At 35.0% G+C, this 17,435-nt stretch overlaps 1 protein-coding gene across 1 annotated transcript in view; it reads right to left on the bottom strand.

Moving 5' to 3' along the window:
* THOC2 (THO complex 2) overlaps nt 1–17,435 on the bottom strand; it is a 49,249-nt gene that overhangs the window by 26,820 nt on the left and 4,994 nt on the right. Inside the window, exons 4-15 of the mRNA XM_009889344.1 lie at nt 16,672–16,723; nt 14,425–14,495; nt 13,577–13,698; nt 12,632–12,765; nt 10,791–10,957; nt 10,061–10,153; nt 7,241–7,396; nt 5,066–5,238; nt 4,720–4,915; nt 2,140–2,181; nt 799–929; nt 610–711 (exon numbers count right to left, since the gene is read on the bottom strand). Coding sequence (XP_009887646.1) covers nt 610–711; nt 799–929; nt 2,140–2,181; nt 4,720–4,915; nt 5,066–5,238; nt 7,241–7,396; nt 10,061–10,153; nt 10,791–10,957; nt 12,632–12,765; nt 13,577–13,698; nt 14,425–14,495; nt 16,672–16,723 — 1,439 coding nt within the window. The remainder of the gene's footprint in view (nt 1–609; nt 712–798; nt 930–2,139; nt 2,182–4,719; nt 4,916–5,065; nt 5,239–7,240; nt 7,397–10,060; nt 10,154–10,790; nt 10,958–12,631; nt 12,766–13,576; nt 13,699–14,424; nt 14,496–16,671; nt 16,724–17,435) is intronic.

The raw sequence follows: 17,435 nt of genomic DNA on the forward strand, positions 1-17,435 counted from the left end.
CAAAGTCTTTTACCCAGTAACAATTATTCTATCCTGCCTATGCAGAAAGGTTTTAATTAACCACATTATAAAACCATAGCATTTGCTTTTGGCAATGACAAATGGACAACCCAAATCCCTGACAATGATGTCAGAGATGTTAAATCTGAGGCAAATCTGAAACTGTTGTGAGCCCGCTTGAAGATGAGAATGAATCATTCCATTCAGCTTACTGCCCTACTTTCAAAACTACAGAAACTGTGACAAGATTTTTAAGACTCTTCGGATTAAAGAGACTCCATACCTAGAGAAAACATGTTGCACTCTGACATTTCCATAAGCAAAGCAACTTATCAAACAACAGTATATAGGGAAAAGGTTTTAAATAATTTAAGGGGACATTTTTCACAGATAAAACTCCCTTGTTGGTGAAAAAATTATCTGTATCCTTACTTATTTGACAGTTTTTAATCACAGTACATGAAATACTTCACAAACAAGGATTATCAGTGAAATTATAGAGTCATTAGAAAGGTAATCTATTTGTCAACGTTTTTTTCTTCAGTTGGTGACATGCAATACATTGATTGTATCAGAGTTGATAATTATTTATGGAATTAGACTACTTACTTCATGATGTATTTGGCTCGGTCTATGGTTTGAGCTTTAACCTTCACTAGAAGTGGGTGACTATTGTATGTTTCATTCTTCCATTGCCCATAAAGACGGTACCTTGAAAGATTATAAAGGAGAACTATTTTTAGTACTGACAATTCAAAAGATCAATTCCAAAGAATGGAAAAAAATTATTCTACTCACCGGTACTGGTATGGAAAAGTTTTGAACATTCCCCATAATTCCTCAGACATGCATGCATTGCAGTCCATCAAAGAAAGAGATGGAAGTAAGACTTGATCGGTAATACTCAACAAACAGCTAAACAGTATCTCCTGAGATAGAGACAAAAAACTCACGGTGACCACCAAGTAAGTACATCAGAAGCAAGGCTATGCACAAACTGCACATCTTAGTAGAGCGATAAAATACAAGTTTGCCACGAGAGTAAGACTTCCTAAACAAAACAAAAAAATCTAAAGAGGACTTAAAAATATTTCCCATCATAAATCATTTATTAGATAATTTATGGACCATATATACTGTCACTACTTTATTTGCCTATATAAGATATTTGAGCAAAGCCACTGAAAGTTTCAGCAAGTTGCACTCATTTTCAAATCAAATAAATAATTTAAAAATGGATATACTGCAGACTTGCATGAAGTGCAACAGGAGAAAACAGATTTTGGCAACTGCTTTCAACGTATTGGGGTATTCCTTGCCACTACTTCCATTTTCAAAATTCCAGATTAAAACCTGAAGGCATTATACATGTTCCCAAGGCACAGCACCAACTTCTGTGTTTTCATGATCCTATCCTCCCCCTTTCTTAAACATTCCTCTTTCCCATTGACCTATGTTAGAATAACCATAGCAGAAAAAAGAAATACAGAAGAGGTTAATTTTCCCTGCAATGATTTGAGGAAGTCAGGAAATGAGGACAAGTGAGAAACAGAAATAATAAGTAACAATGGAAACCGCACAAACTTCTTATTGAAAACTTGCTTGTTGATTAAAAAAACCCACAATGAAAACCCAACTTGTTTTAATAAATTAGATCTCAACAGGACACTTGGGCTTCACTGTGATCAAATCTTCCTAATTCAATAATTTAGAAAATAAAGAAAATCAGCCATTGTACTATTAAATACCTCCACTGTTTCTAATTTCTCCTTTTCTCTATGCTTTTCCCCAGTAAATTCTGTAAGATACAAGGTGCCACCATGAAAAGTGTATTTATAGAATAAATAGCTGGAGCTATTCCAGCTGATTCTGAGCAAATAAGAATAATCATGCACTGGACTAAAAGAACAAGATCAGGTTTGAGGAATGCAGAACAAAAAAAAAAAAAGGAAAAGAAAGGACAGGAATACAAAAAAAACCCACCTGTGACTGGCTCAGACTTGCCTATAAATATCAAGACAAGCCTATAATGTACATTTGTTAAAGCATAAAACTCTACAGAGAGAGTTGTACAGTTATTAAACATTTGGTCTCAATTACAATCTTGCATAAAAACACCTTCCTCCAAAATAAACTCACCATTTTCTCTTTATCTTCTTGTTTGCTTCCATCAGACTGAAACTGTAACAGAGGCAATCATGTTAATTGTAGCATAATTAACGTTAACAGTCAGTTTCAGAACAAGGCTACCTCAGCAAAAGCATAAACCTGAAGGGCCACGTGCCGCGTAAATGTTTAATTTTCCAGATCTGTCAGCATTAAAATATTTTTGAACAGAAATTCAAATGCACAGATGAAAGGCATTGCTTACATACATGGGGGCTTTATACACCTATGTTCAAAAAGAGGTAAGAACTAAAATATCAAGGAAAATTACTATTATATATGAAATACTGGATTTTCTTATCGGAGAGAGGGGAAAAAAATGCCCTAAGCATACACCTTCTACCTACAAAAAAAACCAAGGACTTTCAACCCAATTTTTAACAGTCAAAGATTATTTTCCCCATCTTTCACAACAACACCCTCTTAAGCTTTTAGCCTTTATTATTAAATGACTTTATTTTCTCTCTTCTAGTTCCACTCACCATGAAAAGCGTATTAAGCTATCACACCAGTAAGTGCACAATTATTTTAAAGGTACACTTGAGCATGAAAGCTGCAGTGCAATGTTAGTAGTCTAACTTTTAAACTACTGTATGGGTTAACTTACAGTCAAATCACCTCCAGTTATAAGTATTTCTACTGTGTGTTAAATGTAGTTTCATAACTAGAACATGCTGATGGCAATAGTGCATTAAAAATAACTTTCCCTATGTTACCTTAACCACTCTGTCACTGACGAATTTCTTCATAGTTCCAACCTAGAGCAAATAGCTACAATGTTGCTCATTCTTGTCAGAAACATGTTAAACTATTATATTCATATATTTACAGTAAAACTGCACGAGAGATTCCTATAACCACATAACCTCCATTCTACTGTATGTATCTACAAAGAAATAAGGGCTTTCTCACAAACCTTCAGTACTTGAACTTAATTACAAAGTAGTCCTAATAGTCTGCTTAAAGCAGGAAAATTAATTACTCCCTTGAAATTATAATTTCCAAATAAACTGCATTGTCAGTGCAACATAACGTATCACTCGAATATCAATCTTCCCACAGGCCAACAAGAAATAAGGATGCCATAAAGCAAGAGTATTAGCCATTGGGAAATCTTATCATTCTGGATGAGAAGATGCTGAGAAGTTATACCTCCTACAAACATATGGAAGTAGGGGAAGATGGAAATGCTTGAAGTCAGCATGATTTTACTACAAAGACTACTTAGAATCCAAACTTAGTGTAGCTTCTTGTCACCCTCTCATTGCATCTTGGAACCTGATGAAAGCAAACTCTCTTGCCAAGTGTCTGTTAAGTTAGACAAAAAGGTCTTCAATCCCAAGAGATATCTGTGTTCTTAGCTCTGCATCATCAAGTACAGCTGGACATGAAAGCTTCCCCTCAGGTGGTATGTAAATTTTGAACATTCCAACATTTGTTAGTTGCAGTTGGAATAAAAAATACCTTCAAGAAAAAAAAAAGTTATGCAACAGAAAATCTCCCCTCCAGTACCATGCAGATCAACTAACCTCTCCAACTTTCAGTTGTAAGTTAAAATAAAAAGCTAGGTAACAAAAATAAATATTTTTAAGTTATGAGGTGGTGGTGTTTGTTTGTTTTCAATAATAATAATAATTTTTTAAATTATTTTTAAAACTACAAATTCCAAAGTTTCTCTGAGCTGCTATTTAAAAAAAATTTAAACCCCTCTGTTGTTGACTTGAAAATAAAACAAGAACTGCTAGTCAAACAGCAAATTGCCAGAAAAGCAGCAAAAGTAATCACTAGCCCTAGTCTGAGCTACTGAGTACGTTGCAAGGGAGTTCACAATACAAATTCAACTTGCAGCTTTGTATAACAGATCATACTCACAACCCTTCAATATATACATGGTAATGATACGGTCCAAAGACAGTAACAAATATCAAGAGGCTATTTTATTTCTAAAGTGTGCTACTTGAAACGTTATAGGATGTTTTAGATCTCCACATTGAACTCATCCTTAGTGGCATCCAGAAATTTGTCACTGAAACAAGTTCAGGAATAGCAGCATTTTAACTGGCAGAACAGGGGGACACCCCACTACTTAAAAAGATGCAACATTCTCTACTGCCCAAGTAACTTAAAAGGTGCAATAGAAAGTAGTATTTTAAGTACTGGACGTGTATTAGGTTATTATTCCTCATTGTTTACGCTGTCTGTCTAATAATGTAAAAGCTTCCATGCAATTAGAATCATATGTCTGTGTTTTAAAAAAAAAGATATCCATACACAGATGTTTTAAAAGATGAAGACCATAATGAGAAATTAGTATCACTAAATATTGCTGGTCATAAACCTAAAGTGCCTTAAGCAGTTCATAGAAACGCTGTGTTTATTGACCATAAAAATGATCAAGAATGAAAATAAATTTCTCCAAATTTGTCCTTACTCAAAGAAATTTTTTATGTTTCAGTGTTTCAATATATACATAATTACTAAGACTTGAGCATTTTTTGACATCAATGGAATTGGTTTTTTTCAAGTTTTGACACGCTGTTCTGTCATACCAACCTCTTTCATAAATGCTTTTCCAAGGCGCACCACTTTTGCAAATAAAATGGGATCATGGGAGAGATGAGGACCGAGGTAACACAGCATGTTGAACACTTCCTTTCTCAAGTCCTCAAAGCTGTCTGCTTGTTTTGGTGCTCTCTTGTTTGGCAAAGAAGAAATAGGTGACCCTTTAGCTCCTTTAGGTACACCAACTCTGAAAAAGATGATGTGCAGAATTTCACATGAAACAGAAGTGAAAATTTTAGAAATGTATCAATACAGTTAGGCTTATTATTGAATTCATACTTATAAATAAACAGTAGTTTTCCCCTACGTAGCAACAGAATTTTACTTTTCACTTTACCTGCGGTACAGAGGCTCAATTGTCACATGTACAAGCTGGCAAAGGGCAATTGCAATAGGCTTGTGTGAAGTAGCATAAAACGGAGGCATCTGATCCATAATACTTTGTGCATGCTGCCAATCACCAATTTTTAATAAAGCTTCCAATAAACCAAGCTTTTGATTATCAGGAGGCTGCAAGATAACAAACAATTAATGAATACATGCATTCATAAAGTCTTCCTAATGTTTCTCCTTAAGCAGTATGCTGTAATCCACAGAATAAACTAAGATTTCAACCATGTAATGAAAAACATGTAAAATAAAATTCAGCTAGACAATAAGCACACTTCAAAAGCAATAATAAACCAGTCCACATAGAATCTAACATCTGGATCAAAGAAATAAGTTAAAGTCAAAACCAAAAGTTTATAAAGTTGTCTGACACATGTTTGATCACGTACTTCTCAAACTGTCGCAATCTATTGCAGCTTATTTTTTACATGACATTTTAAGAACAAAGCAAGCATTTAAGAATCCTTTTCATTGTGTGTAGAAAAGTTAAGTCCATAATCGCTAAACACTATTTTCCTTATCCAGGCATTTATTCAACGGTACCATATCAAAAATTGTATCCAGTATGCAGTTTTAACGTACAAAGTACTCAAATTTAGACTGTCAACAGCTTTCACACAGTTATGCTACTAATTGCTATGAATTGCACAGCTAATCACAGACAAAAATATTAACACAGAAACAAGCTTTTCAAGAAACAGCCTGCATTGCATAACCATGCAAAGAGTCACAGAAATTCTTTGTTAAGCACAGCTCACCATTTTCCCATCACACAGGCTCAGACTTCATTTGTCACTGTAATCCTTCAGAAAAATGCTGCAGTTTCTGCTAGAGCTTAAAATTCCCTACTTCTTAATTCTAAAGCTTACCATAAAAACTCTTAATTCTTCTGACGTTACTTGCAGCATATACACTCCCCATGTCCCATCAAGAGCTTAGTTTTCCATTAAAACATCGTGACATGCACACTTCAGAGAATATCAGGCAGCCTCATCTGACTGCAGAGAAGGTGGACCAAAGTAATGGGGTATAATCAAAACAGACAGTGAAATAACGAGCGGGAGGGAGGTCAGAAACTTAAAACTAGTGAAAGGAATCAGTTCAACCAGTAGATGTGGCTGCAGTCAAGAGCCAGAGAGTGGTGACTATGTCAACTGCCTGAAGAAAGAAAATGAAATTAGATTTTTCAAGTTAGACAAGAAAAATGGAAGGAGGATGGAAGGTCAGAGCTGTAAAGAATCAAGGTGCTGGTAGAACAAATAGGAGTAAGTAGACAAAACACATTGATACAATGAAATCAGAAGGATACAGAAAGTTAAGAGAAGCTGTCAAGACTGCTGGACCCCTACCCCCTTATCTCCACTTATCCAAATATCAAGCTTTTATTTTACTTTTGTTTTAAAAGAGATGTCTGAGCAGCACTTAAGACACTCAAATGAAGATCACAACAGAAAGGCTGCTAAGAGATTAAATAACTTTGTTTTTAAAGTAAGGCTTGGACGCACTGAAACAAATTAGACCTAGGGCAACATGAACAATACATGACATAGTAGCACCTTAAATAACGACTATACATTTACACATACAAAGACACAGACCTAATGGAAAGCACAACAGACAGTTACAATAAAAAAGCTCAGTTAAAACCTTTTTCCAAAACGCAGGATAACTATACCAGCGTTCGTAAGTCTGACAATTCTTTACGTCCCAATTCTTGATTGGAAGAAATAAGGAATGAACTCTTACTGATGTCCTTATTTTTCAGGAATTAACTAGGATTATACTATCACAGATCCTAGAAAACATGGTTGTTAAAGATTGTGAAGTATATGAACGCTGGGACATACTTAGTGGAGCTGATACAACAAAAAAGGGAGAAGACAAATTAATTAGCCATTGAACCAAGAACATTAAACCTAGAGAAATGCAGAATAACCCTCAAACCATGCATTTTTGCCCATTCAATATAACAGAAGTGCAATCAGACCACAGATAGAAGCCTTCCAAGAAGTATGTACCTATCTATGTTTCAAATAAATATAAGAATATTTTCACAATAATTATTATGTTTAGCTTAAAATAATTTTCTTGGAAAGGAAACTATTCACGCACACACACCCACCTTTTCGGTTTTTTCCTCCTCTTTTTCTTTTTCCTTCTCCTTTTCCTCAGTCTTCTCAGAGGATAAGACGACCATTGTAAGTTTCCTGACAATTTGCTTAGCTTCCACAATCTCTCGCTTGTGTTCCTCAATGATGGCATTATCCCCTGGAAGAAGCTAAAAAAAAAAAAAAAAACAAAAAACAAAACCACAGAACAAACATTATATCTGAAAATTAAAGTGACCTACTACTACTTTTGATCACTTGCGCTCAAAGCAAAGTTTGTCCTTCCTTGTCACTAATCAGATAAACTTACTCCCTCAAAAAAAATCCCTTGCTACCACCATCCCAACAAGGAAGTATATTATTAAGAGACTATTCTCAAATCAAGGACTCATAAGAAATAATAGTGTTCTACTTCCTCACGATTAGTTGTATAAGCTCCCCTTCCCCTCTTCAATTCACCATTCAGCTGTAACTATATGGCAAGAATTATGCAGATACCCGATGACAACATTTACAAAATTCAGTGCCTTAAAACAAAGTGAATATCCAAAAGCATAAATTTTTACTTGCTCACCTAAAGGAAAAAGAAAAATTCATCACCAAGGAAAACCAGTTAACCTACTTAGATACACATTTTGGCTGCATTTTATTGTAAAGGAATACCATTTAAAGCTTACCGAATTTCCTATTTATCCATGACGCGGTTTAAACACATGTATCATCTGTTCCTTAAAAACTATCTTACATTAAGAGATACCTGGTATGATAAAACCTCAGCAGAGTCTTGTACTTGAGAACCATCAGGGTGAGATAACCCTACACTCGAAAATTAAAATGTCAAGATGGGAAACGGAAGAAATGCTCTTTTCCTGACAAAGCCAAACTTCAATTTGATTCCTAAAATCATGCTCAAAATGTAACTGCAAATAAGTAATCAAAACTTACTGTAGGGTCGTGACCTCTTTGATATTGTAATCTTTTCTTCTATTGTTTTTAACAAGGGAGGATTTTTACTGGTTTTTCTCCTCCTAAACTGACAGTAGAAGGAGGAAAGACTAAGCATCATCTTCTTCAGAGAAAAGATAATAGAACTCCTCAATTTCATAGAAATTTGGGGAAGAAAGAATCCCAGTTGGAAAGGTAAAAGGTTGAAAGAGCTACACTTTCCTCATTTGAAAACACAAGTAACCTACTAAGATTCACCAAGAAATGCAGAATTTCGAGGGGTAAATCATATAATCAGGATGCAATACATATTATATACGGCTGTGTGCATATATATATACACAAAGAGAAAACAGTTCTTGCAGGCTTGGAAGGGGAAGGGGGCCAGAGGGAGGAAGAACCTTCTTGATATGAACGATAATCCTGACAGCTGCTATTGTTTAGGAGCTGCACAATATATACCACTTAAGACTCAACACCCACACGCTAATTATTTTCTTGAAACTCCCATAGTAAGTTAAATTAAGCCTGAACTGAAAAGAGGAAAAAAAAAAGCCATCCCAAACATGCAAAGACAGACAGGCTGGCAAGAGAGATTCTGGAATGAAAGTCAATTACAAGTGAAAAGTATTAATATTACTATCTTTTCTTTTTATTATGAATAATAATATTTCATTAAAGTCGGTTTGCTTCTTTTCAATTCGTACATATCTCTCATTTTCTCTCCTCTCTGAAGGGGAGAGAGGACAAAGAGAGCGTCTGCCACTCATTCAGTGGCCAGTCCAGCGCAAACCACGACAATGACAAAGCTGAGCAGTGTAAATGAGCGTGGGGACCATTCTAGCTGTGAGACTGTCAGAAAGCACGCCCATACTGATACAGGTCTGAGTTGAGATTGCACAGGCCACTGTAATTCCAAGCCTGAGCATTTGTTTTGTAAGCTTACAAACATTCCTTAACAAACTAGCATTATTATCATGCATTCCTCCCTCCATGCCTATTATCTGAGACATGCACTCCTACTCTTGCTCCACCCAACAAATTTTATCTAAAACACTCCTATGAAGCCAGAGACAGTTATTGACAAGTCAGATTGTGACTAATGTTATTAACTGCCACACAAATAAATGGCAGGACTACATTCCAAAACTTCCATAGCTGTAACTAGAGCTCATTTCCTTGATTTCAGTGGAAGAGGTAAGAGTCTTAAAATATCTATGGATATTCTGAAATTTAAAAACTGGTGTATAATGTAAAATTATTTTTGTAAGTGCAACATTCTGTTTACCATCTGCCAAACTGGTATGCTGGTTGGTTGATGAGACTGTCAGACTAGAGAGGATAAGTCTCTCTGATTAAATCTGAACATGTAACTCCATTTTCCTCTTTCAACCTAACAAATAGTAAAAAATTCTTGTAGATGGAATGAGAGGCCTATTCAGGAATATGCAAGAGTTTTAAAAAAAACCCCTATTATTAAACTAAACCAAGAATGTTATGAGTTGATTGTCCTACCAATTTTTTTTCAAAAACTGATCTTGTAAAGCAAAACACTCAAAGGGTTGAGTTCTTAAGGAAGGTTACTTGGGCATTTAATGCATACTCAGGCATTTACCTCCTAATACCTATTCAGGCACGAGGTAAACAATTTAGAGGACGATACACAGATGCAAAGAAAGTGTTACAGCATTCATATTTCAGTGTGTGTTTATTTGAATATGTGGCATTAGAAAGTGCTAGAAATTTTTAAAAAGGCATTAAACATGTGCATTTAGAAGTATTACAGAGTATGTCCTCAATCTGAAGCTTTAGGAATAGGGTAAAATACCTGGCTTTCTTTTTAAAATTTCCCTAGTTTTGGTATTTGACAAAATAGCACTGTCACTTACATGAACATAAAGGTCTTCCAAATCTATGAGATTATGTTGCAAAAGGACAGCAGCAACTCTGTATAAGGAGGAAGGTGTCTCGCCACTTGGATCCTAAAAAAGACAAGATTGCAAATTTAAGAAAAAAGCAAACAGACCACTGCAGAAGGTCATGAAACAGAAACCACTCAAAGTTCAGATGAAACATATTAACCCACAGTTCTCCTTGTTACCATGTTATTTAATTGCTATCACTCCAAAGCCACTAGACTTAACTGCAATACACAATCAGAATTTTCAGAAAGAAAAACATTCAATTATCTTCACACTTGATGGTGCTTGTATGCAATTCCTAACCATACATTAAAAAAAAAAAAAACCCAAACTTGAATATTTTACCAAATATCAACCATGACTCCCTTGCAAACATGCTGTTCACTCCTGGGGACAAGTCTTTCATTTATAAGGTACAAGCTCTTCTTTAATATCAGTCCTTATATAATGATACCAGTACGAATGGAAGGTATCAGGATTGTTTTCAGCTGTCTGTTTTGAAGAATGCTAAGCATTCTCCTCTAAAGTATATTAGACTTCCACTCAAATCATTAAAATGCTGCTTTTAATACAGTAATTTTACAATTTAGAAATTAATTTTTGTGTAAAAAAAATTCAGCAAAAATCTGTTAACACTGACTATAGTTCAACACTGACAACAACCAACAAGTAAAAATTAAGAATGAGAATACATTACCTGGTAAAATTTGAATTTGAACCCAAGGATATGGCATAGAGTTTGAGGTTCACACATGTACATGTAAGACTCTATCAGTGGTACAAAGAAGTCATCATACTCAGGCCTGCACTCATAGACTTCTAGGATAATATCCAAAACTCTGTTCGGATCAAGGTTAAAACATCCTAGTGGAGAAGAACAGAGTAGAAAAGCTTAAGATTGCTACTTTTTATCTTCATTCTGTTACTAAACCACAAATGCATTAACTTTTAAAGCTAATTCTTTTCAGTTAAAATTGAGCCTGGATTTATCTACAGCAAAATAATCTGGATCATATGGAGCATCGATAATTTTGATGTATGTTGAATATTGAACTAGGCAAAGGTACTAAACAGGACTTTCAATTCTGATCACAGAAAGACTAGAAATTACCATTTTAAGGCAAACATTTCGTAAGTAAAAACACAACTTCGCTAATACCATAGTGCCCGCAAAAGGCACGGCCTGCTTCCTCTCCCCTCGTGCTGGCACGCATATTCAGGCAGACACACAAATCAGCCAGCTAGAAATTGTTTTACACCCCAAAAATTGTTCTGGTTTGAGCTAGACCCTGATCCACCTGGCTGTACTGACCTGTCAATTCAGTATTATTGCTAGCATTAGGGAGAATGGTTTGTTTATTTTGAGGGGAGCAAGAACAAGGATCTAGATCAGCTTAAGCCAATGCTGTAGTCGTACCTGTATTTTACTATATAAACTTTTCCAGCAAAACTCCAGGAGACACGCTTGAGACAGAAATATTACTTATATCAAAAGAATCCACATCTAGACTATTTTCTTCATTGTGCCATAAGAAGTTTTATCCAGGCACATCCACTATGCAGATATAGTTGCATCAGTCTTTCCTTCCCAAAAGCCATTTCCACTACACCAGGACTAACTGCAAGTCAATACTTTAAAAGAATTGACAATTTATAGGAAGTCTATTTGCAATTCCTAAAATTCCAGAAGACAGAAAAATGTTTTGTTATAAAATTCCTCAAAATAAGCATATATTTTTTACTGTAATAACTAGCAAAACCATCATTTTCTCTAGCTCCCTTACAAAATAAGTTGTATTATTACAGATACTTGTTAGTCTTGGGCAAAGTTCTGTGATAGATGAAAAATTATCTTTTATAAAATAGTAGGATAGCCTTTTCACCATTACTGTACCACATGAAACAGGCACTGGGGCAAACATCTATATACTGTCTACAACTCTTTATTCAAAAAGAGGAATTACAGATTTAAAACATGGGGAATTACAGACGTTTCCTGGTTTTAGTGTATTTTGCACTCTGATTGTGACACTCTTGCCAAGATTGAACTTAGAAATTTGGACAAATCACAAACAGAACTAGATAAAGGAAGAACATTTACTACTTCTCATTTCTCTTCATAAGGAATCACTTGTTCAGCTTCTTTAAGATTAAAAGGATATTTATGCATTGAATTGAGTACCTTAAAATAGGTATTGCATTGCTTTGTTACGCTCCAATCTGCCTGCTAAGAGATGACAAGCACATCCTCAAAAAATACTGCTGAAATGAATGAAAATCACAGCGTGCATATTTGAGCCTGTACTGTAAATTCAGTATCTAAATTAACTACATAACATTCCCCAAATTAATTTTTTTTAACTTCCAAGTGTCATAACTCTATCCAAGGTGACCTACCAATACACGTCACTGTCACACTACATGCCTTCACGACGTATTATTTGATCCACAGATGATCTCAAACAGTAAAGTCCCTCTCTGTAGTTATAAGACCATGTAGGAAAACCAGTGCACACATTCTTTAAACAAATTCCTTACCTATTAAAGATTTGATATTTTCAAGGATTAAATCACTAGTGATATTTCCAGATAAGTCTTGTCCAAGTTCTGCAATGAGCTTTGCATAACCTTCATTCTCCTCTCTTAACAAATTAAACTTCTGTTGCTTATAACTGCAAATGAACAGAAATTACACACTATTGTGACACATGTCCACGGTGAAGCTTATTTATGCTTTCATCAATATTAAATTTGTTACACAAAATGCTAATTTTGAACACATTTTTAAGAACTTGCAATTTACTTAAGCTGTTGCAAAAATTATAGAATGCAGTACAATAAATACCTGCAAGGTAGTGAGCATCCTCCAAACAAATCCAGCTCTTACTTCAAATGCAGACCATTTAAAAGCAAGATTATGCTTATACTGAACAGTAAAGCTTGTTCTTACACACTAGCTGGAGAACTGTGTAACAGGCCATGCTTAAGGACCTATTCTAATTTCAAGTGGTGTTCTTTGAGATTCAGACTGCAACACCGGATGCAGAGACAAAAACCAAATGTACACCACAAATATCTCCTGTGTTGCCAAATCTAACATAACTACATTTACTTATTTATGAAAACCAGTGCCTATGCTTAACTGATGCAACAGCAGGAACTAATTTTCTTATACTTTGCAAGTTCACATTTGTCATAAAATTAAATATCAAGTATTTAATCTGCACATATGGAATCACTGTAGCAAACCATAGCAATAGGTGACATTAAAAAAGATTTTACATTTCTCAAGAGTTTGAAAACTAAGAGGGCTAACGAGGTTCTTTTGTCAATAACAAGTTAAAGTGCAATAAAACACATTTCCAAAAGAAAACCAAGTATTTTATTTTTTAAAAAAAGTTACACACTGTTAGAAAACATTGTTACCAGACTAATTATCATTGCCCCACCCACTGCCCAAACAACCCTTGCCCCAAAACTTACAATAGTTTTGTCTTTATTTTAACAGATTTCTGATTGAACTGTTGAGACTGCTTGATAAGCCCTAATGACTCCAGTGTCTCTGGATCTAAACGCTCCTTTAGGACAGTGTCAGATACAAGATACTAAAAAACACCAAAAACATACAACAAATTTGTCAATTACGAAGACCTAGAAACCATCTGATTACTTTAGGCTACATACACATTCTGACTACAAAAAAAAAGTTCAAATATCATCATATGCCATGATACTAAACGCATTCTGCTTCAAACACAGAAGTGTACAAAACTGAGAAACTATTTAACTGAAATGGGAATTTCACAGCAGTAGATTTTATACACAGGAGCACCTTGAAGAAACAAGTCCTAGAGCCTAATTGCTGGGTACAAAGTATACATTGCATAGTATCTAGGGATATTACCACCAAGAACTGCGTATTTACACAGCTTACACCCATCCTCTCATATTCTGGAAGAAAAGCTTTATTTTCATACACTGAATTTTCCTACAAATCAAGCTTATTCCATGTGGCTAGGTTGCATAAAGGAGAAGTCCAACTCAAAACGTACTTCAGAAGCAAAATCTCCATTGAACTGATGAGAGGAAAAAAATTTAAGTTCTCTAAAAACTCTTTAAAGAATTCAAGGGACAACTATATTATGTTAGGCTATCATAACACTTTGAAGATGAATTTGGGAATTTGTTAAAACATTCTAATAGTCTTTTCCTTTAAAAAAAAAAAAAACACAAACAAAACCAAAAAAAACCCAACCAAGCTTCAAAACTCTCTGAATATTTCTTGGCAAATTTTGGCATATACTTTTACCAAAAGACTAAGCGCAACTTACCAAACAGGCTAATACCAGTTGGGTAAAATGATCCCTCTTACTTTTTTCTTCTAAACAACTTGTTTCAATATCTAGTACAAAAGAAGATGGAAAAAAAGGGAAAAAGAAATCATTACTTGTGGAATTTATGAGAGTTTCTTCTAACTATTCTGATAAATGCTAATGATAACACAATGCAAAGCAGCTTGTTTTTAACATTCTTCCCACTTTCCCCCCACTCATCCCCCTTGAGGTACACATAATATTTTGACAACAATTCTCAAACACACACATATCTCATGAAAAGGTAAAAGAGAAACCAGAGAAACGCCATGATAATTTTTCTTGCCCTTCTCTCTGTTGCAGTAAGATTTATGGCAAGCATTTAGAATCAATAAAAAGCATGAAAGAAGAGAAATACGAGTTGCTGAAAAGAACTGTGTGATCCTATTCTTTATGTAATGGGCTAGGTCTCTTTACCTGTGTTTTCAGAGTAGCTACCATTTACTGCCCGGTCTGCAGTCTTTTACTAGCTATGATTCTGTATTTTCATTCCTTTCTTTTGCATTGTCAACTACTGAATGCAATTCATAAATTAATTCCTGTGGGAAGACAGGCCATAAAGTAATGGCCAAGGAAGGACACCTGTCTAAAGTAATTGTTAAAAGCACATCACTACAGGAAGCGAGGAGCTGCAAAAGGAGTGGAAAACTCAGTAAAAGAATGCAAGGCAGACATTACCAAAAAAAAAAAAACCAACCAAAAAACCCCACATGTACCCACAAAAAAAATAGACCCATAGAGAAAACATCAACAAGTCTGAGAAAGAAACCCCCAAAACAGACTGAAAACCAGTGATGTAGCAGGGTGGCAGCAGAGGCAACAGACTTGCCACATCAGTCTGGACGCTAGCAGCCAAACCTCTTAGCCAAGGAAGAATCTGCAGAAGAGCATGAGTCCGTGGAATGTGGATTAAGTGGATAAATCAAAATTTTCATATATTGAAACACATTAACTATAAGATGACGACATTAGAAAGAAAAGTCCTGATAGTAGCAAATACTGGTTAAAGGGAAAAAGTGTTAGCGGAAACACATTAAAAACAAGCAAGAAGTTGCCAAATATCCTCCTAGAGTTTGAAACTCAGCTCCTTAGCCACCCTATTTCTCTGCTAGTAGCAGAGGTATGGCATCTGGCGACACAATAATCTGAAGGGAAGAAGAAAAAAAAAAAAAAAGATAGACAGATACACTAGTTTCAGTTATCCAAGTAGTTCAAGAAGCAACTAATCTAAGTTTTCTAAGCCAGCTTAAAAAACAAAAGGGTATCAGTATAATACTGCATTATAAAAACTAATTATTACAAAAAGTAATACAGGATGTACACAGAATGAAACATTATGAATAAAACAAAGTCAAAATTCATCATTTAGGTGTTACAGAACTGAGGCTGCATATGCAAACTTAAATAGATGCATCTCTGCATAGGCAGCCATAGCACAGAAGATGCCACACTCCTCCAGTATACAGAATAAACCAGGATCTGCGATGAGCAGACTGTCAAAATAATTTGCTGAAAATTGTCGAAAAAACAGAGACATAGAACAAGATAGACACTGCAAGCCATTACAACTATGATCTGGAAAGAAGAATACAGGATTAAAATGCTAAAAACATGAGAGAAACAGCTTTGGATCAACATCACAACATAAAAATCCAGATGTTATTACCAGAATAAGCAGTACACATCCTTACATCCTGCTCAGGTGGCAGACTAACTTGGTAAAGGATGCCACTTGCCTTTGGAATTCTGGACAGTTACTTCAAGCTCCATTTCACTAACAGTGACTGGACAGATAGAAATATTTACAGAACACATTCTGAGAAGAGAGGACCTACCTACCAGTAAGTCAACTTTTATTTAAAATACTTATAAGAAAGGTAACAACACTACATTGCTGATTCCATTAGCTAACATCCAACGTTCTTACAAGCTAGCTCCTGTAACTATTCTTGGCAGATAAATTTCCACTGCCTTTAATAGGTAAGCTTCTGGAAACTACAACAGAACAAAGCAGAATGAAAAGACATTAACAACTGAGATACAGATACACTGAGGAAAAATCAACATGTATTTTGTAAAGAGAAGTCATGTTTTACATGCTTTACAGATTTAATGAAAGTTCCAGAAGAAGTCAACAAGCAAACACACAAATCATGTATTTCTCCAAATCTGTCGCAATGCTGAAAGGAACGGAACTCAACTTACCTAATATGCAGAATACATCAGCTAGGATGGAAGGCATGTCTTCCCGAAATTCCTAAAAAGGAAAAAGATCACACTTAGTGAATACAGAAATTTCAATATGTACACTTCCAAAATTCTTATTCCATTACTTAAAACAACACTTCATTATAAAGTAAGTTCAGATTAATTAATAATGCATATTATGATTACTAATTATATTAATAACAATAATTCAGAACGGTTAATAATGAAGAGGCTTAATTATTGACTAATATCTAACAAAAATGCTCTACTAATTATTGATAAGTAATGAAATAACATAACATTTTAACGTAATTTAAAAGAGTATCTAGTGGCCAGGGACAAAACCCTCTGGTTACTACCTCCGTGTCTCTCGCACAATGGAACTCCCTGTATGAAGAGCAGCACCAGCCTGTACAGTAAACCGTACTTACTCAGGCACCGAACAAATTACAATTTGCTACAGTAACTAAAGCTCAAACATTATCACATACTCCCTGAACAGCAAGTCAGCCCTGACTTCTCTCTAACCTAACGCATAAGCTTAAAAACCTAAAAAGGCTATCCTATAATAGATGACTGCAAAACGCATTTTTTCTTGATGTTCTGTACATGTCAAAACAGCAATCTAGGAACTTACACAGATTAAGACATCATTTTTAGAGGATTTTTTGGGGTTTTTTTGTTTGGTTGGTTGGTTTGGATTTTTTTTTTAGAAACAGAAACCTTTTGTAGCCTTAGAAATTTAGGCAGAAATACTCTTT

This window comes from Charadrius vociferus, unplaced genomic scaffold (assembly GCF_000708025.1).
Source record: "Charadrius vociferus isolate BGI_N301 unplaced genomic scaffold, ASM70802v2 scaffold7, whole genome shotgun sequence".
NCBI lineage: Eukaryota > Metazoa > Chordata > Aves > Charadriiformes > Charadriidae > Charadrius > Charadrius vociferus.